The sequence below is a fragment of the Thermobia domestica genome, chromosome 8 (assembly GCF_964235325.1).
Source record: "Thermobia domestica chromosome 8, izTheDome1.hap1.1, whole genome shotgun sequence".
NCBI lineage: Eukaryota > Metazoa > Arthropoda > Insecta > Zygentoma > Lepismatidae > Thermobia > Thermobia domestica.
In genome coordinates this window covers 65,957,100-65,979,194 of record NC_137461.1, presented here as the reverse complement: position 1 = coordinate 65,979,194, position 22,095 = coordinate 65,957,100, and the positions used below count along the sequence as shown (strand labels likewise).

At 34.5% G+C, this 22,095-nt stretch overlaps 2 protein-coding genes across 4 annotated transcripts in view; both read right to left on the bottom strand.

Moving 5' to 3' along the window:
* Positions 1 to 201: 201 nt before the first annotated feature.
* LOC145692150 (52 kDa repressor of the inhibitor of the protein kinase-like) lies at positions 202 to 6,767 on the bottom strand. Its single transcript, XM_081767449.1, has 3 exons — positions 6,748 to 6,767; positions 1,231 to 1,469; positions 202 to 875 (listed from the first exon to the last, which is right to left on the bottom strand). The coding sequence occupies exons 1-3, from the start codon at positions 6,765 to 6,767 to the stop codon at positions 202 to 204; spliced, it is 933 nt and encodes a 310-aa protein (XP_081623575.1).
* Positions 6,768 to 8,959: 2,192 nt separating this feature from the next.
* LOC145692970 (intraflagellar transport protein 81 homolog) overlaps positions 8,960 to 22,095 on the bottom strand; it is a 65,916-nt gene continuing 52,780 nt past the window's right edge. For all 3 annotated transcript variants that reach the window (XM_081768572.1, XM_081768571.1, XM_081768573.1), the window contains exons 12-14: positions 19,309 to 19,469; positions 17,736 to 17,864; positions 8,960 to 9,391 (exon numbers count right to left, since the gene is read on the bottom strand). In XM_081768572.1, coding sequence (XP_081624698.1) covers positions 9,295 to 9,391; positions 17,736 to 17,864; positions 19,309 to 19,469 — 387 coding nt within the window. In that variant the 3' untranslated portion in view covers positions 8,960 to 9,294. The remainder of the gene's footprint in view (positions 9,392 to 17,735; positions 17,865 to 19,308; positions 19,470 to 22,095) is intronic.

Below are 22,095 nucleotides of genomic sequence, written 5' to 3'. Positions count from 1 at the left end.
TTTATTAAAAAAAGCGAACACACAATATAAAGAAAAGTGCACATAAAAAATATCTCTATATAGATAAGCATTATTACGTGTCATATAGGTCTACTTATTGAACAAGAATTGCATACGTCTTGGTTCTTTCCCAAAAGCATCCAACGCGTCTGATATGAATTGTGTTTTTATTTTTATTTATAAGTTCCCGACGGAGACTCATCATACACAGTCCTGTCTCTCAACACTACATGTTGTAATGGGAAGGGTAACCATTACTTGTATTCCTTGCTTTATTGCCGGATAAAATGTGACGTGATCCATGAAATCAAAAAGAGAGAGTTTATCTAAACTGTCTGCATCTAGATTTCTGTGTTTCCATAAATCGTACCAGCATTCAGCTTGAAGAAGGAAATTGTCAAATTCATAAATTTCATTTATTTCATCCATCATCTTCATGAATTGTAGTTTAGAGGTGTTTCTTATTTCACTGGGATGCAGTGTGAAAAGTGAAAAGCCTGGACTATGTTCTTCCGAAAATCTATTATTTAGCAACTGTAACAAAGAATCTATGTACGGTATAAATATGGTTCGCCGATAATATTCTTCCGCATTTGTGTATGGAGGATTAGCACGATGAACTTGTCGAGATGCAAGTCTGGGAACTGACAGCTGAATATCCAGTTCATCAGCAACACGAATACACTTTTCGAAGATCGAATGAAATGTAACTTCAGCTGTATCTCTCTGTTCTTTGAACATACAAATCAACTCCGAAATGTGTGCTTTTGCCGCCATTGAGTTCAACTGAACTTGCAAAATTTGTGCTACTGTCTTAAGGTACGAGAAATATTGACTGATAACTGACAAAGAAACAATGAAGCCTCCTGTTGTTCCTGCACAAAAAAGACAAGCATTGTTTCTAATTTCAGAAACTAGAATTTATTGACAGTTCTTCTAACGCACACACTATTTCTATGAAATGTTCAGAAAATTTTCTGATGCTGCTGTATTTGGAAGTCCAGTGGGTTTCAGAAAGAAGTGGGATATTTGGAACACTTTTTCTTCTTAATGGCCTCTCGCGAAAGAAAATTGTGATTTCTTTGATAGTATCCACTGTGTTTCGTATGTAAGAAACGGAACATAGCTTATTAACGACAAGATTAAGCTTGTGTGATGCAAAATGGTTAAAAAAAAAAAAAAAAAAAACTTTTGGGAATTGTCGTCTGATATTGCTTTGTACACCGTTACTACATCCAGCCATGGTGGAATAACCATCGAAACCCTGCCCTAAAAGTTCACACTGAGATAATCCATGTTCTTCCAATGCTTTTAGAATTATTCTAGCAATATATGCAGCGTTTAACTCTCCTAATGGAATGAAACCTACGAAATCTTCTCGCATCTGATTTTCAACAGTGTCATAAAACCGAATGCCTAGAGACAATTGTTCTACACCCCCAATATCAGCTGTCTCATCTGCAAGCACACTATAATAGTGGGAAGAAACAATTTTAGGCTTTATATACTGTTAATATAAAGTGTTGCCTGCAACTGATATCAATTCATTTTGAGTCTGCACAGATAAGTATTTTGCATTTTGAGCAGCAGTTTCACAAAAGACAATTGTCTCAATGATTGATGACAGTTTTTTTCGGTTTTCCTCAACTTGCTTCCGAGCCGCTTCATCAATTTTCAAATCAACGGGCAAACTTTTCGTAGACATAACATTCGAAAATAACTGAGCACGTTCTTTGGACACCCGATGCCATTCAGATTGTTCGTGTTGTCGAGCAGATGCAAAAAAAAAAAAAAAAATCATTGTATTTTCTAAACGGTGATAGTATAAAAGACCCTTGCAATCCTCTTTTTACCGGAGATCGAAAAAGAACACACTGCTTGCAAAATCCCCCTCGCAACTTTCTAGAATATGCTAGCCACGGAAATTCAACAAACCACTTATACAAAAAGGGGCGTTTTCCTGGCATAACATCTTGTTTAAAATCATATGTTTCGGTCGGGTGCCACGGCGACATCAATATTTCATATCGACCAGTGTCCGACAAACTTGACTGCAAATTTAAGTCTATATTATTGCCAATGTCTTTTGGGTCACAGGACGTCTCCTCACCTAATAAAGTTGCACAAGGGGATTCTCACCTAATAAAGTTGCACAAGGGGATTCTCACCTAATAAAGTTGCACAAGGGAACATTTGGGGAGAAGGTACGCTAACGATATTGCCCTCCGGTAACTTTTTCTTCGCTCAATTTTCAACACACAGAATATCACGTTTGGTGTTTTCCAATTTTGAGGACACTTGCTGTTTTAGAAAAACATCGAATTTCATTTGCTTATGCTTATGCGTGATTAATTTTTAAAAAGCAATTCTTTCTAATTCACCCACCTACACATGAGATATTAAATAAATTATAAACTAAGGGGAAAACACCCACTAAACTCTGAAAGAGACCAGAAATCGAAAACCACACACATTTATCACTTTCCGACACTCCTGAGCAACTTTGAAGTTTTGAAAACGAAAACTGCCTTTATGACACACCAGAAACACGGATTTCCAATAACTGCGCACAACCAACTATGCAAAACAAAACCTTCCTCTTCTTGAAAAAGGTCAATCTCCATCCCCCCGCTAAAAATAACATTGTACTTTTAAACCGCGGGGTCTCATAGGAAAAAAAAAGGCTCAATTTCTTTCTGCTCAGAACGCTACAAAGAACAAGGAAGACAATGTTTGACAGCATTAGAATCATTGTCCCTGCTGCTCCATTTGCAGTTTTGTCTTCTCGACCCCTTCCCCTCTGTGTGATCCATCAAGATTCTTGGTTTAAAAGGAGCGAGGTCATTCAAATGAGTCAGAGAAACACTTTTATTCTGCTTTACAAAGGAAACCACTGCACAAGTGTTAAAAGATGTGGCTCTTCATTTTCTATGGGAACGATTGAGGATAACTTGCTTGATTCTTTCAACGTTTGAGATTTTGAAAACAGGAATTATCGTGAAGTGCTACGGAGGGAACATAGATCCTGTCTCCGGAAACTCCTTCTAAGTTCAATATATATACTTGACTACTTCAAGATCAAGGTAATATTAACTAGATTTCCAGGGGGGTCGACCGACTCCTTCTGCCGACGCCCATAAATAAGAAATCAGATTTTCACGTCTACCAACACAACGAATATCACAATCACAAGGAGACTGACTGTAAAGCATCATGGGAACGTGAGGTAGTAGTTTCTTTCCTCTCAGCTTGGAAGCAATACATTATAGGTGAGATAAGGAGGCATTCCATAATACCCGAACTTCCTCTACGTACAGCGAAATATCTATAATTTCGCGATATAAAGATTATTGCCGCTTAGGGCTGTAATTCCTTTATATTTTACTATTATTTCGCGAGCTTGTCGTTTGGTGCCTCCTTCTTATGCATCCACTGTTACCAGACTCAATTTCTTGTCAAATTCCAAATAGTACTTGAAAGGGTAGTACTAGAGTTCTATCCGCATACAAGATACTGTATCACTTATGCTGTGAAGTCTTATTAAAGTAGCTAAGTGTAATGGCTGGAAAACAGGGTCCCCATTACAAGTGGGGCTCTGAAACAAGATCCCCATTACAAGCGGAGCTGGGAAACGAGGGCTCCATTATAAGCGGGGCTGGGCAACAGAAATCCCATTGCAGGCAAGTTGAAAAACAGGGCCCTATTACTTGCTTCATGAGAGCTTAACACATAACAGTACAGAACACCGTTGTTGTATGTGCGTTTTATCTTATTTGCTTTTTCTTATTTGGAAATGACATTACAGCCATTTATTCTTTAAATTTTTTGGGGCCCCCAAGAGAGCGGGGCTCTCTTGTTTAGCTTATACGTAAATCCGGCACTGAAGGTGACATCCTGTACTTCAAAAGCAATAGGTATTACTTTCGATTGAAATGTAATAGGTTCTAGGACCCTGTTTAACTCTGCAATGAACAATGATTTTAAGACACATTCTTGTAGTAATATAATGATGCCAAAAGTCGTGATTAATGAATTAAAGTTTAACACACACACACAATAGTGCTATTGAAACGCCAGTGTTTGTATGTGCTGACCCCCCCCCCCCAAAAAAAAAGGGAAGTGCTTTTTAAAAAGCCGACTAAATAATGGACAGGACTGGCCAGTATTGTCTATTGTCTCATTTCAGAAAGAGAGGAAAGGGAATAGTGCTTTGTGTCGGTGCGATAACTTCTTATAAAAGGGTTGCAACTTGCAATTGTTTACAGCAATGTACCACATGTCTTACCCGTGTGGCATTAAACAGATTTGTAAAAACCCTTATTATAGCATTGTTGAGTTGATCTCTGCTGCGTTCAGAAGTCTCGGTGGTCGGTGCTTGTTCAGCTAATATGTCGAGAAAACTTAACAGCGTTCTCTTCTCAGGCTTAGTGTCTTCCTCGCGTTCAAAGAAACGCGATTTTCAATCCGTTGACGTTAGTGATAATCCTTCTTCAATAGAAAACAAGACAAAAATACAAATACATGTGACAACCAGGATTCGCAATTTGAAGTGTTCGATTTCGAAGAAAATGAAAATGAACTAGATGCTGGAGAGAGCGAAGACGACAGCATTGCTTCTGAAGATACTGATATATATTTTTTTGTCTCTTGCTTTCTTGTAATAAATCCTTCAAAGATAAAAATGTTTGCAGCAGCCTATTTTATCCTTATTTTACTTTACCTACTTCTTGTGTATTTTATGTTATTAACGAAAAGTAGAGTGTTATCTGTTAGTCTGTGTTGTTGGAACCTTCTTTTATTTCTATGCATTCATGTGCATTCTTGCAGGGAGAGGAGTTAAAGCTGTCTTGAACTTCATCGACTACACAGTACACACCGTTATTGTTGCTTAAAAAAAAAAAAAAAAAATGGAAGTAGATGCAGTGTGTCTGCCACGCGGAATTCTGTAGGTCGAGCATATAGCCACGAACTCCCGCAGCCCATCCTAAGTCCTGCATTTCTTCAGTCCCACCAGGCGAATGCCGGAATTGTACCTTCTATAAGGCCAAGACAGCTGTTTTCCACATCCTTGTTCCTCCCCTATTTCGGTCTGAGCCTTAGCTAACTAAAGACTATAGAAATTGAAACTTGTCTACATTGTCTACTTGTCAAAAAATGTCTACATTGCCCAGTTCTCATTTTCATTGTCCGCCCACCCAGTAACTAGGTCCGCCTCTTTCCGCCCACCCCATCAAGCGTTCCTGGCGCCGTCCCTGGAAGAAGAAGAAGAAGAAGGAGGAACATGAAAAATCATTAAAAAAATATGAAAAATGAATTGGCGGGGCCCTGACAACCCGTGCATTCACATACGCTGACAAAATGATGCTTATGTGTAGGCCAGACACTTGTGACTATAATAAATAATGGTACCTATTGCTGCAATGTAAAGCGAGATAAAAATTCATAACGAAAATGGCCCCCAAAACCTGACGAAACAAAAAAGGAATTTACCTTCCCCCTGGGCCGTGTTACCCCACACATACGTAAAATGCACACCGATGGAAAGCTGCATCCTTCAGGAATACATTGATACCATAATCATCTTCCTATCTTATTTAGGGGCTGAGGTATTGAGGTTTAAAGCCTCGACGCAGCAGTTGCGTCTATGGACGTTTCAATGTTAAACCCTAAGTCCATGCCTCGTATAGTTTCGAAGCTAAAAAGAGACTTGAATTACAAACCAATCGTTTCCTGACTATTTCCCCGATTTTGATGATTCTTAATTCGTAACTCTTGCTTTTTATTTATTTGAGTGAAGTGTCTGTTCTGTTTAACAGCGAAGTTATATGAAACGCTGACCTACAGCTTAACGTGAGATCTAACCACATAAGCTTCAAACGCGAATCGAGCCCGGGTCTCCCACGCCACCGGCGTGTACGCTAAGCATATAGTCATGAGAGTTCTAATTTGTGATCGTTACAATTCATTCCAACCTAATTTTCTAAAGTGCTGAGTATGTGGCGCGCTTAACTGTCGTTTGTTTTTATCATCATCATAGTTCCTTGTGTATTTTAAAATATTTTCGAAAATTTTGTTCAAAATAGTTTAGTGCGATTACTAGACCAAAATGGAAACAAGGAGTTTCCCATAGCTAAACTTTCGTTATGAATATGTTTTGTCTTCAGAAAATTAAATAATTTGAGTCTTCTGATGTTTTAGTGAATTTCAAGATCTAAGAATGTTTGTTCTACAGACAGGTTGGGAATATGAAATTTCAAGATGAATGGAAATAGATCTGTGATGTCTACAGATAGCATTTTCATGTTTACAGATGAATCTATTTGTTTTGGCTTCCAGTCTATCCTTAAGCACATATTGAAAATTTGGTGTAAAGTAGCAAGTTTATTTCTGTCTCTTTTTGTACATCAACTGATCTTTTTAAACCACTTTTTGAGAAACTTTTGATGTTTATTTTATGAAAAAAATAAAACTTTACGTTGAATTGGCAACAATGTTAACCTTGTAGTATCACAAAGTATGTCAAACAATCTCCCCCTGGCGATAGTTGAATGGTACAAAATTTCAGCGTTTTTTGTTCATTAGTTTAAAAGTTACAAGTGCGTATCAAGGTTAGTGGTTCACCCAGTATATTATCACACACACAAATATTTCCTAGATTTTGTAATTTCTTTGTCAGTTTCCTGTTTTTATCTGATTTTATCATTTTTCGTATAAACCATCATACTACTGGCTATTGTCAGTGCATACTTTTGACTAAGAACTGCCATGTTCTAGTGCTGTAGCTAAATGTGTAAGTAACAATATATAGAAATCTTGTTTGAAAATGTTGCTTTCCGGTTTTTTTTTTTTTTTTTTTTTTTTTTTTTAAATATTGCTGATACCTTACATAAAAAGGGGGATTAGATGTTAGGCATAATTTCAAAAGTACATTGTTTCTAGTTATATTTTCATAACATCGACCTAAATTTTGGCAAATAATATAAATTCATAAAGACAAAATACGAGGACTGATAGAAAAGTTTGTCCAAACTACTAGTTACAGTGGCACTGATTTTTCGCTATTATAAAATTCGGAAGAATAGACCGTTCTATGTTTAAATTATCTTTGATTGATTGTTTAAGCCTACTCGTTTATTTTTCTCAGCAGCTTGAAGAAGTATCTCAAAAGCCACTGTTCAGGATGCTTCAGCAGTTGATTCAAGCGGCATAAATCGTTCATCGCGCATCTCATTTTTCATGTGTGAGAGCCAAAAGAAGTCACTGGATATTAAATCATGTGAGTACGGACATAGTGGGAATTGGCGTTGTGGTGGTGTAGAATGATTCGACGATTTTGGGTTTGTTTTACACAATTCGTTGATGACTTCTGGCAAACAAATATTTGTCTATCACTCAACATTTGCAGTCTTTTGACCTAAAGCTATTAGTTGCCACTTGTCTGGTATAACTAAAGAAATAAGCAATCATTTCCTTGGCAACATTCATCGAACGAACATCAAGGTTTATGGGTTTCAGGTTACTTTGGAACACTCGAACAGTGGGTTGTTTAATTTCAGATTCGTATGAATAAATCCAAGTTTAATCCCAAGTAACAGTGTAATAAATCAAATGTGACTTAGCTCAGTTCAATTTTTTGAGCATTTCTTTACACCAATTGACACGAGCCTTTGTTTGAGCTTCGGTCAAGTTGTGTTGAACCCAACGGCTTAAATGTTTCCATATGTTCAGATGGATATCTACATAGAGAGAGAGAGAGAGAGAGAGAGAGAGAGAGAGAGACTATGGAAATGCTAGATTAGAAAAAATAGCAGTTGTTAGAGAAGGTGAGGGAAATATTATGCCCCTTTACACTCCCTCTTTTGCTATGACAACTGAAAAAAAAAAAGTTCCAATTTGCAGCAGCTGTTTCGGCACCTTGCTTTTCGTTCTCCTTCTGTTGGGGGGGGGGGGGATACTTTGTATAACAAATATACTGCAATCCCCATTACTATTTTGTCTTAGTTTACTTTCATTAGTGAGTGTCTCTTCCCTTCTACTTCGCATTCAAGAAAAAATCCTAACAATCTTACTCCTAAAAATGATAATGGTAGAGACACTTCATCATTATAGCATAATATTTTGGCTTCTCCACTGATAACTGCGCGGTATTCTGGCTATGTTATCATTGGTATATCTCAACACTCTGAGTGGCTTTTTTAAAATAACATTCCATTAAGAAGGTTGAAATACTACGATGCAAGTAAACAGATTATTTTATAGGCATGTAAATGCATTTTGTAAAGTACAGTAGAGCGTCGATTATCCGAATGTCGGTCAACCGAACGACCGCTTAACCGAACTGTGTACTCGCTCGCACCTGTTACTCTCCCACCCTACCGTCCATCATCCCCCTCACTCCCAAACCAAGTTTCCCACAGTAGTCGCCGCACTGAGCCACCGCTGGCGGAACATTGCTTCTAATGGGGCCTTCATAAGGCGCTGCTGACCGGCCAAGCCGCCAGTCGCTGTGTTTCAACAATCAGCACACTTCTGTTGGTTTGGTACTGGCTGTAGAAGTACAGTACAGTACAGTACAGTTCGATTATCCGAACAAACCAGTTTTCCGAACACCCATATCCCCCAATTACTTCGGATAATCGACGTTCTACTGTAAATTCGTTCTTAATGATCTTAAGGTGCAGAAATTTGATTTCTTTTCAGTTTAACGTTCCACGATTATGTACCGTAAGGAAGACAATAGATGGTAATGGTGGAATGAAAAAAGTGGGAGGAAACGGTAGAATTCACGCATACGTTGAACAGTATTTACAGTAGATTTAATACTTCTGCCAATCCCTCTATGTAGAAAGAAGACGTAAAATAAAATATTCAGAAAAAAGTATAGTTACAGAACATGATTTCCATTTGCTCCTTATCTCGTATTTTAGTTTTATTTATGTATAACTAAAAGAGCAGAACGTTAGTTTTATATTTTATTTATGTCATTCAAAAATAATCCAAGAAAATATACATAAAACAACCAAGAAATAAACATAAAACAGATATCTGACAATAATACTCGTAAATGACTTTTCATGAATTTATGGACGGATTTTATATGTATTAGATCATTGTGAATCACCAGCCTTTGAATTCCAATAACAACGAAACACAACTTTTGTTCTTCAAAGTTTTCCTTTTTAGTGCAAGCAATTACGTAAAACCAGAAACGCGACTCAGTAAAACAGTAAGCGTGGCAGTGAGCATTGTTCCAAATATGACTAGAGAACATTGAAAGAATGTATACTGATGGCATTACTGCAGGACTAAAGTTTCAGCGCCTCTTTCCCTATGGACTGTTCCTTGACCTTGTTGTGCCTTCTCCATACACGTTTTCTTACATTGCAAAAGTCTGTAACAAAAAGGAAATATAACAATCATAAAGTAATATACATAAGAAAACATCTACTATACTGTACAGGGTGGCCCAAATGTAGGTATACACCTCTGCATTTTTTGTAGTATAACATTCTAGTTTATGGGTTTATTTGCTTCGGTTGTTCCGAGCTTAAGATATACGTAAAAACACATTAATAACAAATAATAAAGAAACTAAGTTTGCCTGATGGATAACAATAAGAAATGATATAAAATGCAATGAGCTGATCAGTAGGGTATTGTATACCTACTTTTGGGCCACCCTGTATTATGGTACCAATTCTATGACTTGCATTTAAAATTGGAAAATTAACTACTGCAAAAGATTTATCATTTTATACACAATTTCCACTAAGAATTTTTGCAAAATAAAATTCTATGCACTAAGCATTTTTGCAAGCACTCTGACGGGATCCAACCTACAACTATGCATACGCGTTAGCCACTCAACCATGAAGGGACACATGGTATATGAAAGTTTTATTATTATTATTATTATTATTATTATTATTATTATTATTATTATTATTATTATTATTATTATTATTATTATTATTATTATTATTAAAGGTAAACAAAAAAACACCTCGTGTATCCGCAGTGTTTGTGACTCGACTTGATCCTAGTGTTTCGTGTGATGAGCTTAGTGCATTTATTAAAGATAGTGCAAACATTGAGGTTGTAAAGTGTGCCAAATTAAAAACAAAACACAACAGTTATTCATCCTTTTACGTTAGTGTACATGAAAAACATTTTGATACTGTGTGCAACTCGGCCCGAAGGAGTATTGTTTACAAGGTTCATGGGACGTTTGAAGAATGAAATAGTGGTACCCACGTCGGCAAGCGATCGGAATGGAAAAGAGCAACAACAGGTAACTAATACATAATCAATGCATACGAGATATTTACAACTATATTATCAAAATTCTAATGGTTTGAACACAAAAGAAAAAGAATTTACAGATGAAATAAACTGTGAGAACTATGATTTTCATTGTATAACAGAAACGTGGTATAAAAAGGAAAACTGTTATCTTTCTCAAATCTCTAGAAACTACAGTGTGATACGAAAAGATATAAAGATAGAAATCTAACCCTCACAAATAAGTCTAAAGGTGGAGGGTGTTTACTCTTAATAAAAAATGAAATCCTTAATCCCCCTGACGAATCCTTAGACATTATTATAGCAAAAATTTTAATTCCTGACAGTACCCCATTGATTTTATGTTTAGTTTATTTCCCTCCTGACATGTTACTTCAAGATTTTAGTAACTACTGTGATTGGCTATGTTCTTTTGTATTGACGAAAGATTTTAATGTAATTATATTAGTAGATTTTAACGCAGGAGGCATAGATTGGATTTCAGGTAACATAACAACTGACAATTATTATTCGAAGAAAAAAGCAGAAAAAATATTTGAATCAAGCAATATTTTAAATTTAAACCAGAAAAACAAGTCATATGACCATAGTAATCCGGGAAGAGTATTAGATTTGTTGCTGACAAATTTGGATAACAGTTCTATGCATTTTGACATCCCACTACTGACTAAAGTCGATCGCTTCCATCCCCCATTCATGTTTGAGTGGAAAATTATAGATAGTGGCAAATATTGTCCCGTTCCTCAGTACGATACATATAATTTTAACAAGCAAATTTCCTAGGTATTTACAAGGGCATTAGAGAAATTAACTTAATAAATAATTGCAGTAACAGTGTCAATGAAACCACTGACTATTTATATAATTTAATTTATTCTGTATTTAACGAGCATGTATCTAAGAAGTCAATTGGTTGTAAACAAAAATATAAGGATCCATGGATGACGCGAGAATTGAAAGCACTAATAAACAAAAAAACTAAATATTTTGTTAAAGCCAAAAGAACAAATGATAACGTATGGTATCAGAGATATTCAGACCTAAAGAAACTTGTAAAAAAGAAATACATTGAAGCAAGAAAATCTTATTATTCAGGTTTAGAAAATAGTATTTATAAGAACAGCTCATACTTTTGGAACGTTTTTAAAAAGTCTGACTGTAAACAAGTACCAAAGCAAATAAATTGTAATGGTATGCTTATTCAAGACACTATCGAAATTGCTGAAGCATTTAAGAGTGTATTTTATGAAGCTTTTAACTTAGAAGTAGGTCAAGAGGTATTGCCTGAGAATATCATTAGTAATAGTGCTCTAATCGGAATTCCTACCGTTACTGATTTAGATGTAATGGAAACAATTAAACTAATTAAACCGAACACTACTCCAGGTCTAGATAATATTCCTTATTATGTAATAAAAGCTTGTGCAACTTAACTTTCAACTAATTTAGCAAATATTACGTATATCCTTCAATGTGGAAGCAAGTATATGTTGTTCCGGTATATAAATCAGGTGATAGACAAATTGCAAGCAACTACAGGCCAATAACTCTTGTCAATGCATTCTCGAAGACATTTGAACTAATTGTCCATAAACACATATATTTTAATGTAAGAAATATCTTAAATGAGTCTCAACATGGTTTTTATAAGGGCAAGTCAATTGTAACAAATCTAATTCATTTTACAGACTTTACCTATAACGCATTGAAAAATAAATTGCAAGTCGATGTAATATACATAGATATATCAAAAGCTTTTGACTCTGTCAGTCATAAGTATCTCATTAGCAAGTTATCAAATATTGGTTTGTCACCTTTGTATATTCGCTGGTTTGAAAGCTATCTGTCAAACAGAACTTACGAAGTTAAAATCGGACCTGTACATTCTAGTGTAGGCAATGTAAAAAACGGAATACCACAAGGGTCGCCCTTGGGCCCCTCTCTTATTTTCTTTATTTTTAAATGACCTGACAGAAAAAATAAAATACTCTAAAATTCTTCTATATGCTGACGATATGAAGTTGTTCAGATTAGTCAACAATGAGTTCGATAATTATTTACTGCAACAAGACTTAAACACGTGATGTAGAAATAATTTTCTAAAAATTAATGATAAGAAAACAAAATTTATGACATACACCAATAAAAACTCAATATTATGTCAGTAAATATGAGGTCAACGGTGTACAAATTGAGAAAGTAAGCATTATTAAAGACCTAGGTATTACATTTGACAGTCAGTTAAAGTTTTCTAATCATATAAATTGTATTGTACAAGGTGCCAAAGGATAATAGGTTTTATTTTTTAACAGTGGCCTGTATTTCAAAGAGATAAAACGTATGTATTTCTATATAAATTACTTGTAAGACCAAAATTAGATTTTGGTTCGGTAATTTGGAACAGCATTTCTAAAACTTTGACAAACAAGATTGAATCTGTGCAAAAATGTTTTATTCGACTGCTATGTTTTAAAATGAAAATGAGCTGTTACTCACACAGTTATGAATATTGGATTGATTATAAGGGTTTAGAAAGCCTTATGAATAGACGAAAAAATTTCGACAGAGTATGCATGCAAAAAATACTAGATAACATTTATATCAGTGAATATTGTTTATAAAACATAGGTTTTAAAGTGCCAAATCATAGCATAAGAAATACCTTGATTTTAGTTCCTCTGAATTGGAAATGTGAAATTTTAAAAAGATTGACATATTCTTTAAGCTCATTTTAGACTTATTGTATTAAACAATGTGAAAGTTTTTGTGATCTGACTGATAGTTTTTAATCAATGACATTTAGAAACATTAAGCCAAATGTAATTTTATGACTGCTGTTCTTAGCTTCTTGTTGTTTTAGATAGATGGAAAACTTGAAAAGTTTTACTGCGTTGACAAGGAATTATTTCTGCTTAACTGACTTTTATCTACATTGTGTTTTATATTAGTACTCTTCTTTTTATTGTTTTCTTTCTTATTATTTATTTATAGTAGTATTATTATCCCATCGCATACTCTGATACCAAGTGCTGTATTTTTGCCAAAACCTGTTCGCGGCACTAAAATAAAGATGATGATGATGATGATGATGATTATTATTATTATTATTATTATTATTATTATTATTATTATTATTATTATTATTATTATTATTATTATTATTATTATTATTATACCAAAGTTACCGTGGGAGACATTTCTTTCCTAAGTTGAGTGACTTTATATCTTCAGCCTTGCCCTTTTTAACCCCAAGCAATCGGAATGATTCTAAAGCATAAAAAAAGGATACAATGTTTCATGAAAATTTATTGCATGGGTTATCGAGGAACATATATTTTCAAGGTAAGGATGGAGGATAAATACATCCCCTTAATCTTGATCTGTTACCCTAAGTTACTACTGAAATGATTCTGAAGGGAAAGAAACACGCTATGTTTCATACGTATGCTACGCTTACAAAACAGTTTTTTTTTTCTAACTTGAGACTGCAAAATAACTAGAAAAATAAGCATCATCGGATGAAATAAAAGTTCGAAATAAAAAGTTATTATTTTGGAGGGAGAAATTCACATGTGATAAAATTAGCCTCCCCTCGCTCTGCCTGGGTTGGGCTTAAATGGGGGTCCTATCTTTTTATTGCAGATTCGAATTCTAGTGGAAAAAATAAGTAAATTTTACTCAAAACTTTTTTTTTTTTCCAGTTCTTGATACATGGTGCTGCAGTCAGTGAAAACTAGTTTTACTAAAGTCTCTTCAATTTGGAGCCTCCACGCTTCATTCTATAATAAATCTGCGATAAACAGTACAAATCTTTTGTTTTAAATGTTGTCTCGATCGTGATAGGTGGCGTGGAAGATCGATCTGCATTCGTCGTGAATTCAGATAATTCAAATATGGCAGTACAATTAGATGCAGCGTGCGGTGGTAATCATAACTGTCTACCGAGTATATTATGAGCTGAACCGCTCCGTAGTTATGGAACCAGGCAAACTAGTTCAAAAACAGGAATTGAACATAGTTAAAAGCAAATAATGCAACTTAACGAATGAAATATATATATATATATATATATATATATATATATATATCCAATTGAGTATGATGTCAGTATTACCCAAAATGTGAAATACAATACACTTCAAAAATAATACAAAATAAACGAACGAAGCGACTAATAAACGAACTTCTTAATCAGCAATTATATTAACATCTTTCTCAATTAAAGAAGTGAGTATCAAATATAAAAAAATATATCGGATAGCCTCTAAGGTAACGTAGGCATGGCACAGATTTAGCCAATAAAATGCTTAGCAGTCAATTATGTGGATTACCACTGCACGATGCACCTAATTTCACTGCCACCCACGCCATCTATCAAGAGTCGGAAAACTTTTATGACAAAAGTTTAGCAGTTTATCGCAGATTTATTTTAGAACGAAAGTGGTGGCTCCCAATTAAAGAAACCTTAGTGAAGCTAGTTTTGACTGATTACAGCTATATATCAAGAATCGGAAAAAAAAAAGAAAGAAAAAGAAAGAAAGAAAGAAAAAGAAATGTTTCGAATAAATTTTACTTATTTTCCCCCCATAGAATCCGAATTTGCAATAACAAATAGAGATCCTCACTTAAGTTTCCTCATTCAAGGGCGAGAGAAGGCTAATTATTTCGCATGTAAACTTCCCTCTCCAAAATAATAACCTTATTTCGATTTTTTTTTCTTTTCGTCTGATGCTTATTTCTGCAGAAATTTTGCAGTCTCACCTTGTATACTGATTTCATCTCACGCAATAAGGATAACTCTTGGACCTCAAATAAAGGACCAAGCCACCATGTTTGATCAAAATTTAAATTTATAGTGGAAAATCGTTATTGATAAAAAGCGGAATTAATGGTATTTTCATGATATTTTTAGGAAGAGTACAGTTTCACAATTTAGAAGAAATTTGTTGCCATTTTCCATTTTCTCTTCCACTGCTTTTCACCCACGCGTGAATGGCAACATACCGAAGACTTGGCTCACTTTTATCTGGCTAAGCGATCGCAGTGTCTGATCCCAACTGCAGTCTATAGCCGTTTGAATATGGCAAGTGGAGGGGGGATGCTAGTGCGTCTTCAGTTCTTGGAATTTTGAATGACACAGATAAGCGAACATGTCTACTTTATAGAAATAGTCAGATATGAGCAGTTATTGTGAATCGCTGGCGTGCGTGACATAGCTGCTGTTGGTACGCGTTTCTAAGTGTTTCAAGATGTCGAAAGCAGGCCTATCTGAAAAGAGAAGATTTAAAAGAATGTGAGTTAGTTGGATGTAGAGAGAATTCATCAGATAGTTCTGTGCTGTTTTGCAAATTATATGAAACTGTGCCTTCCACTTAAAAGCGTTATTTTGTCACTCATCACACAAAAGCACGCAAAACACATATCTACAAGATCACGAAAATCAGCTGGTAAAAAGTTTCAGGGTCTTCTTGGAACATTCTAAAATCCTGCTTCGTACTAAAGTTTTGCGAATAATCTATATGAAGGTCTAATTAAAGCTGATATTCCATATGGAAATTAGAATATGTTTCCTTTAGAAACTTTCTGGAGGAATACTCTAAACAAAAAGTTTCAAATAAATCGTCTTTGAGAAAGGCTTACTTGATCGTCATACAACACAACTATTGACGATATTCGTAAAAGTATTGATGATTAAAAAATTATGAATTTCAATTGATGAAACATGAGATATTCTAGGCCGTTCCATTGTTAATGTTGTAATAGGAACTTTGGAAGGGGGAGAAGGCACATAAGCGTATTTGATCGCATCAGAAGTTCTGCAGAAAGTGAATGGTACGGCAATTGCACAACTTTTATTTCACAAAATCCCTGACTATTTTGTAGTCAGAATGCGTAAAACACACCACAGCGTTCTTCTTTTGTCACAGATATAGCTGCATACATGAAAAATGCAACAAATGTCCTTAAGGTTCTATTTCCAAGCATGCTGCATGTCACCTGTCTGGAACATGCACTATATAGAATAGCAAAGGAAATTACATTCTCATTTTTTCGACGTTGATCTTTTCGTATCAAATGGAAAAAAAAAAAAAAAAAGTGTCTTCCGTTTGCATTGAAGTGAGTTAGTCCGATCTTCCGCTCCGACCATAGCCTATCTTAACGAGATGGGGTAGATGGATTACAGCTGTTATTTATTATTGTGATCTTTGAATCCATCAAAAGAATCATTGATACTTTTAATTAGGATGATACATCTTCAATTAAAATTGCTCAGAGTTTGCTTAAGAGGAATTCCTTTAAGAAGGATCTAGTTTTCATTGCAACATATTTTTCACAGTTGCCAGACGCTATTACAAAAGAACAACTTTATCTAGTTCTCTGAAAACCTTCAACGGTGCTGTCAATAATGTGAGTGGTTTTTTACCTGGTAAAAAGGGTGCGTAAGTTTGGCGAAATGTAGTGTGTTGTAGGTGCTAATCCAGATTTTGAAAAATTGAAGAACACTGCTAGTGTTACAGAAGGTGATGCTCATGTAACTTTGACAATGACATAAATCCTTCCCAAATTACTTGTTTCTAGTATGCTCCAATGACATATGTAGATGTCGAAAGTCACTTTCACATATAAAGCGAATTCTTTCTGTCAGGAGACTAAGTCTTTCATTTGAAAATCTTAAGAAGCTGCTGATGATAAGTGAAAACAAAACTCTTAGTGTAGTGTAAAACAATTTCATTTTAGTATTTCTTGTGCTTTGAATGTTTTCTAAACTGCTAACGAAACTGCGTATGAATAAAGTGTGATGGTGTTTTTGCGTTTATCATTTTGTTTCTTTGTTGCTATTGAAGAATGATGAATGTCGTCCCTTACGAGTTGCGCAATTTGCGAGTTTCAAGAAATTTTAAGTTGTAAGTACTAACTGCAAAATGAAACATTTTATTTTTTAAGATGCATATTTTTTATTCGATTAGTAAAGCATTTATAGAGTAATATAGTTTACAAATATTTTAACACCACCTTTTTCCAAATGCCTTTGTTTGTTTGTTTGTTTTTATTATTATTATTATTATTATTATTATTATTATTATTATTATTATTATTATTATTATTATTATTATTATTATTATTATTATTATTATTGGGTTTTCATTTCGCAATTTTGTCAACTACTTTGGGTTTTTTATGTTGCTATTAATTCCGGGCTCTAGTTATTGTATTATGCACATGAGCAAACTTTCCACATTGATGTGGGAATTTACCCTCTTAATCTTAACCAGTTCCAACCCAATCAATACGCCTTATTGGAAAGTGTCAAAATAGGCTACATGTAAAATTTTATCAAATTGGATACTTTTTACGAAAATTTTCATACATATATATGGCCGTCCTGTCGTACAAAGACGGTCATTAATGCTATTCAATAACACAACGCTTACTTTTCGAGATCCTTCCACAGCTTCATTTGATGAGTTCGTAGTGTATGGTTCTCCTTAATCGCTCGCTGTTCATCTTTCAACTGTCGACCTATTTTTTCTTGTTCAGCAACTTTCTGGCTAAGCTGGTCCCTACAAAAGGAAATTTTATTCATATGTTAATCATCTTCACAGTGTAGTTTCATGAATGCATAAACAGTTATGTATGAATAAGCAGTTAAAACAATGTAATTCCAGAAAAATATAATTTTACGTTCTTTTTCTTTATGGCATTATTTCTTCGATTACTTCCTACAATGCTTAACAGAATGAATCGAATACAAAAATAGAATAACATAACTAAAATGAAATTATGATCCAAACTTACGAAACGGAAGAAGATGAAGAAATAATAAACCAAAATAAACAAAGACTTAAATGTAAACGACCGCCATATTGCGGTGTACTACAGTACATAACGTCGATAGTTTACTCATTATTATCAAAAAGACAAAATAACATCTTACAATTGCTAAATACTTTAAGGTTCACATTGACAAAGTTATTGGTAAATATAGTGACTGAATGGATTAGTCAGTCACTCAGACAGTTGTTAGTTTCTGAATTTGTTTCAACAACATTTCTAAATATTTCAAAACATTTCACGAACTATAAGCTCATTGAATAACTGACTCAATGGCCTATGAAACCCAAAGGTTCAATGCAGCATTCACAAAAGCTCTCCATTGACTGCTCTCCTTAACCAATTGGATCTGGTTTCTCCATTGTATTCCTCTTTCGGCAAGATCCATCATAAACTTATCTTCGCCTAAATCTTTCTAATATTCTTTTTCCAATTGGGTTTTCAGTTAAAATTTCGAAAGCGTTCCTACTTTCTTCCATTTTGGCTACATGACTTGCCAACTTGAGTCTCTTAGGCTTAATCCCTTAACAATATTAAGTAAACGGTATATATTATGCAGTTTCTTGTTATGAAATTTCCGCCATTCCCGATTCCCGTAACTGAAACATTCGCCTTAGGATTTTATTTTTAAATGCTTTCAGTTTGCATTCTTTCCTCAATGTAAGCGACCATGTTATGCATACAGAACAACAGGCTTAATTATCGTTTTATATATTTTATGCTTTAAATTCCTCGACAGAATTCAGTTTGGACTGACTTTCAGACGACACTCGATTTCTTCGTAGGCATAGTTTTGGTACTCTCACGGAATAGAATTATTAAGATAAAAAAAAAAAATAATAATAATAAAAAAAATAAAAAATAAAAAACTACACGCAAATAATATTTACAGTTTATTTTCAATGTCGTTGTTATTAGGAGAAGCCATTGCACCGAAAATCACACGATGCTTGCATGACTACCTTTTAAAATACTGATATTTTGCAAACATATTTCTGATAGACATCAATGTTAACGAAATTCCTTCTGTATCCCCACAATCTCTGGTAACTTTGGTAAAGAGAACTAAATTTATACTAGATTACTGAATTTAAACATATTTCACGCCACCTCTTTCCCAATGTCCAAATTAAAAAATAAATAAAAAATTAAAAAATTCTAAAGTGTATTTACCTTAAAGACTTAGTTTTCCTTTCTTGAGGATTGCTAGTCACATATAATCTAATCTCCTCTGCTAGTCTTTCTTGGTTGACTTTATAGATATTTGTTTGGGCTTCGATCAGGTGATACTTTGATTCCAAAGCAGCCAGTTCATCTCGCAGATTTTTAACTTCCTTCAAGGTCAAAATAAATAAATTGTTTGTACAGATGAAATAGAAGATTTAAAATTGTATACAAAAACAACAGTACAAAAACAAAATCCTTATTGAATACAATATGATATTAAAGTATCAAGCCTAGAATCTATGACGGATTGAATCATAAAATGAAATCTTTAATTTTACATCCTACGGTTATTCCTTTTAGTCTAAAGGACATGGATGGTAAATGAAAATTAATTATAAAAGAATTAGTGGAATGCGAATGTGAGAAGAAATGGGAGAACCTCTTACGATCACGAGTTGTCCACCACAAATTTACATGGCCTGAGATCGAACCAGGGACTCCTCACATCAGAGGTTAAGTTCTCTACTACCGAGCCACCATGCCTCCTATTGACGGATTGTTTTCTGATTCAAATGGCCTATAGCAATAAGGAAAGATAAATGACCTATGGCAATGACGAAAGAAGATTGAGTGGTGATAATTCTTTTTCGCAACGAGAGAGATGGGGACAAGGAGAAACGATGGTACTGTTTAAAAAGATATTGGGCAAGGTAATAAGCAAATACTGTAGCTGGAAAAATCTATGTAAACATTGAATCCTCACAAGTTGAAAGGAATTAAAAGTTTGAGGAGAGAAATTTTGAGAAAGTGTGTTCAGAGTAGTGTCAGACATCTGAAGGAGGTTTACATCATTAAGATAATGTATTATTTCATAGCCAGTTTATCTATATCTATTTTTGGTTTGATTCCTTGTCCGGCACTCCACCTCAGATTGAAAACACAAAAGAGATAATTGGTTCAAAATCAAACAAAAATTGCACAAAAATAAAACAATTCGCTACAGCAGATACCATTCATCTTATTTCGGTTAACGAGAATTAAACGATATAAAACAAGAAACATCAATTCAATCACTATAACGCCTTCACGAAACGAATCACATCAACTAAGAGCAGAAATACACCATTCTTTTATTTATTACATACAGTGTTTCCGAACTGAAATGCCCTAATTTCAAATACTCATAATAAACTAGCAAAAACAATTTGTTATGTGGCAGATGGTAGCTTTAAATAGATAATGAGTCGTAAGGATTCGTTTACTTATTTATTTATTTATTATCGTCCGCGTGGTCAAAGTTGAAAGTTACAACCTATGCTGAAGAAGCACAAACTGTGTGCTGATACGCAAAACTGGGATTAATTATTGCAAGGTCTCACGTACCTTGATATGTTACAAAAGTTTATGTTCCCTCAAATAAAACATCGATACTCAAACCGGATTTTCCAGTAGGATGGAACACCTCCACACTGGCATTTGGAAATCTGGAACGCATTGAATGAGAAATTCTAACAAAAATGGATTGGAAGAGTGGTCAAATTTCCTGGACCATCCAAGTCATCTGACATTATTCTCGTGGATTTCTTTCTGTGGGGGTATGTCAAGGACATGGTCTAGTAACAACTCTGAAACAGCTTTGTGAGCGCGATGTGCCATGTTGGAACGGATCTGCGATGCTTTTGAGACAGTTATGTCACAGTTGCTGGAGGCAACCCAGAGGAAATTGGGTATCGCCTAGATATTCTCCGTGTCACTCGTGGGACACACATAGAAATTTACTGATTACACAGACAAAACTTCAATCAGGGTGGAAAAAAATCATGATTTTTTTAAAAAAATCATTTTTGTTGATTTTTTTTATTTAAATCGATTTTTTTGATTTAAATCAAATCTTTCTCCTCGTATAATGCAAGTCGCGAACGGAAGAAAAAGCATTAGGAATTAGTATTAAATGCTAATTATGCCATTTAAGTGAAAGTATTGGGGCTGAATTTTGAATTATCCCCAATCGTTAACCTATGTCAATCCCAAACAATGTTTCTTAACCCTTTTAAATTATGGCTCTTTTTAAACGTAAATTATAGACTTTCAGTCAAGCAGCTACACCATCATCCCTATTTATCCTAGGATCATGGTACATACATCACTCTTTTTAGAATAGAACAGTTTTTGAAACGGTAATATTCACATTTCCCTATCATGTCCCTGAAGTGGGAAATTTTGAGTAATCGGCATTTTTTTTTTTTTTTTTTTACTTTTTTAAAAAATTTTAATCCCCTCTGGATTCCCCTGTGTTAACGCACAGATCTCAAAATCAACTGGGAAATACTAAGGGGTGTACTGAATGTATGTACAAAATTTCAAGCTTCTATCTTGAGTACTAAGGGTGAGGAAATTATTTAACAATGAGCTAAGAACATTCCCACGATGACCCGGATGTAATATAAAAAATTCCTCAGACATCCCTATTTATCCTAGGATCATGATTTGTACATTGTTCTCTTCAGAATAAAACAAATTTTCAAACGTGTCCATCATGTATCTGGGGCGGGTAAATCACAAAAAAATGAATTTTATGTTAAAAATATCTTTTTTTAAAAAAATAATACCTCTGTGGACCCCGGCCCCTGTTTTAAGGGAGAGATCTGAAACAAATCTGAAAAATGCTGAGGGGTGCACTGAGTACATGTGCAAAATTTCAATCTTGTAGGTGCAAAAGTAAGCCCGCGAAAAATAATATTCCTCAAATACCCCAGATTCCCGTATAAAACAGGATCTCAGATAACAGTTTCC

Bases quoted from the DNA above. Each gene is read 5' to 3' on its own strand.
- LOC145692150 (XM_081767449.1), bottom strand. From the start codon at position 6,767: ATGGCAGTTCTTAGTCAAAA. The intron at 1,470-6,747 runs GTATGCACTGAC...CCACTATTATAG, and splicing joins ATGGCAGTTCTTAGTCAAAA to TGTGCTTGCAGATGAGACAG. The intron at 876-1,230 runs GTAACGGTGTAC...TTTTTTGTGCAG, and splicing joins TTCCACCATGGCTGGATGTA to GAACAACAGGAGGCTTCATT.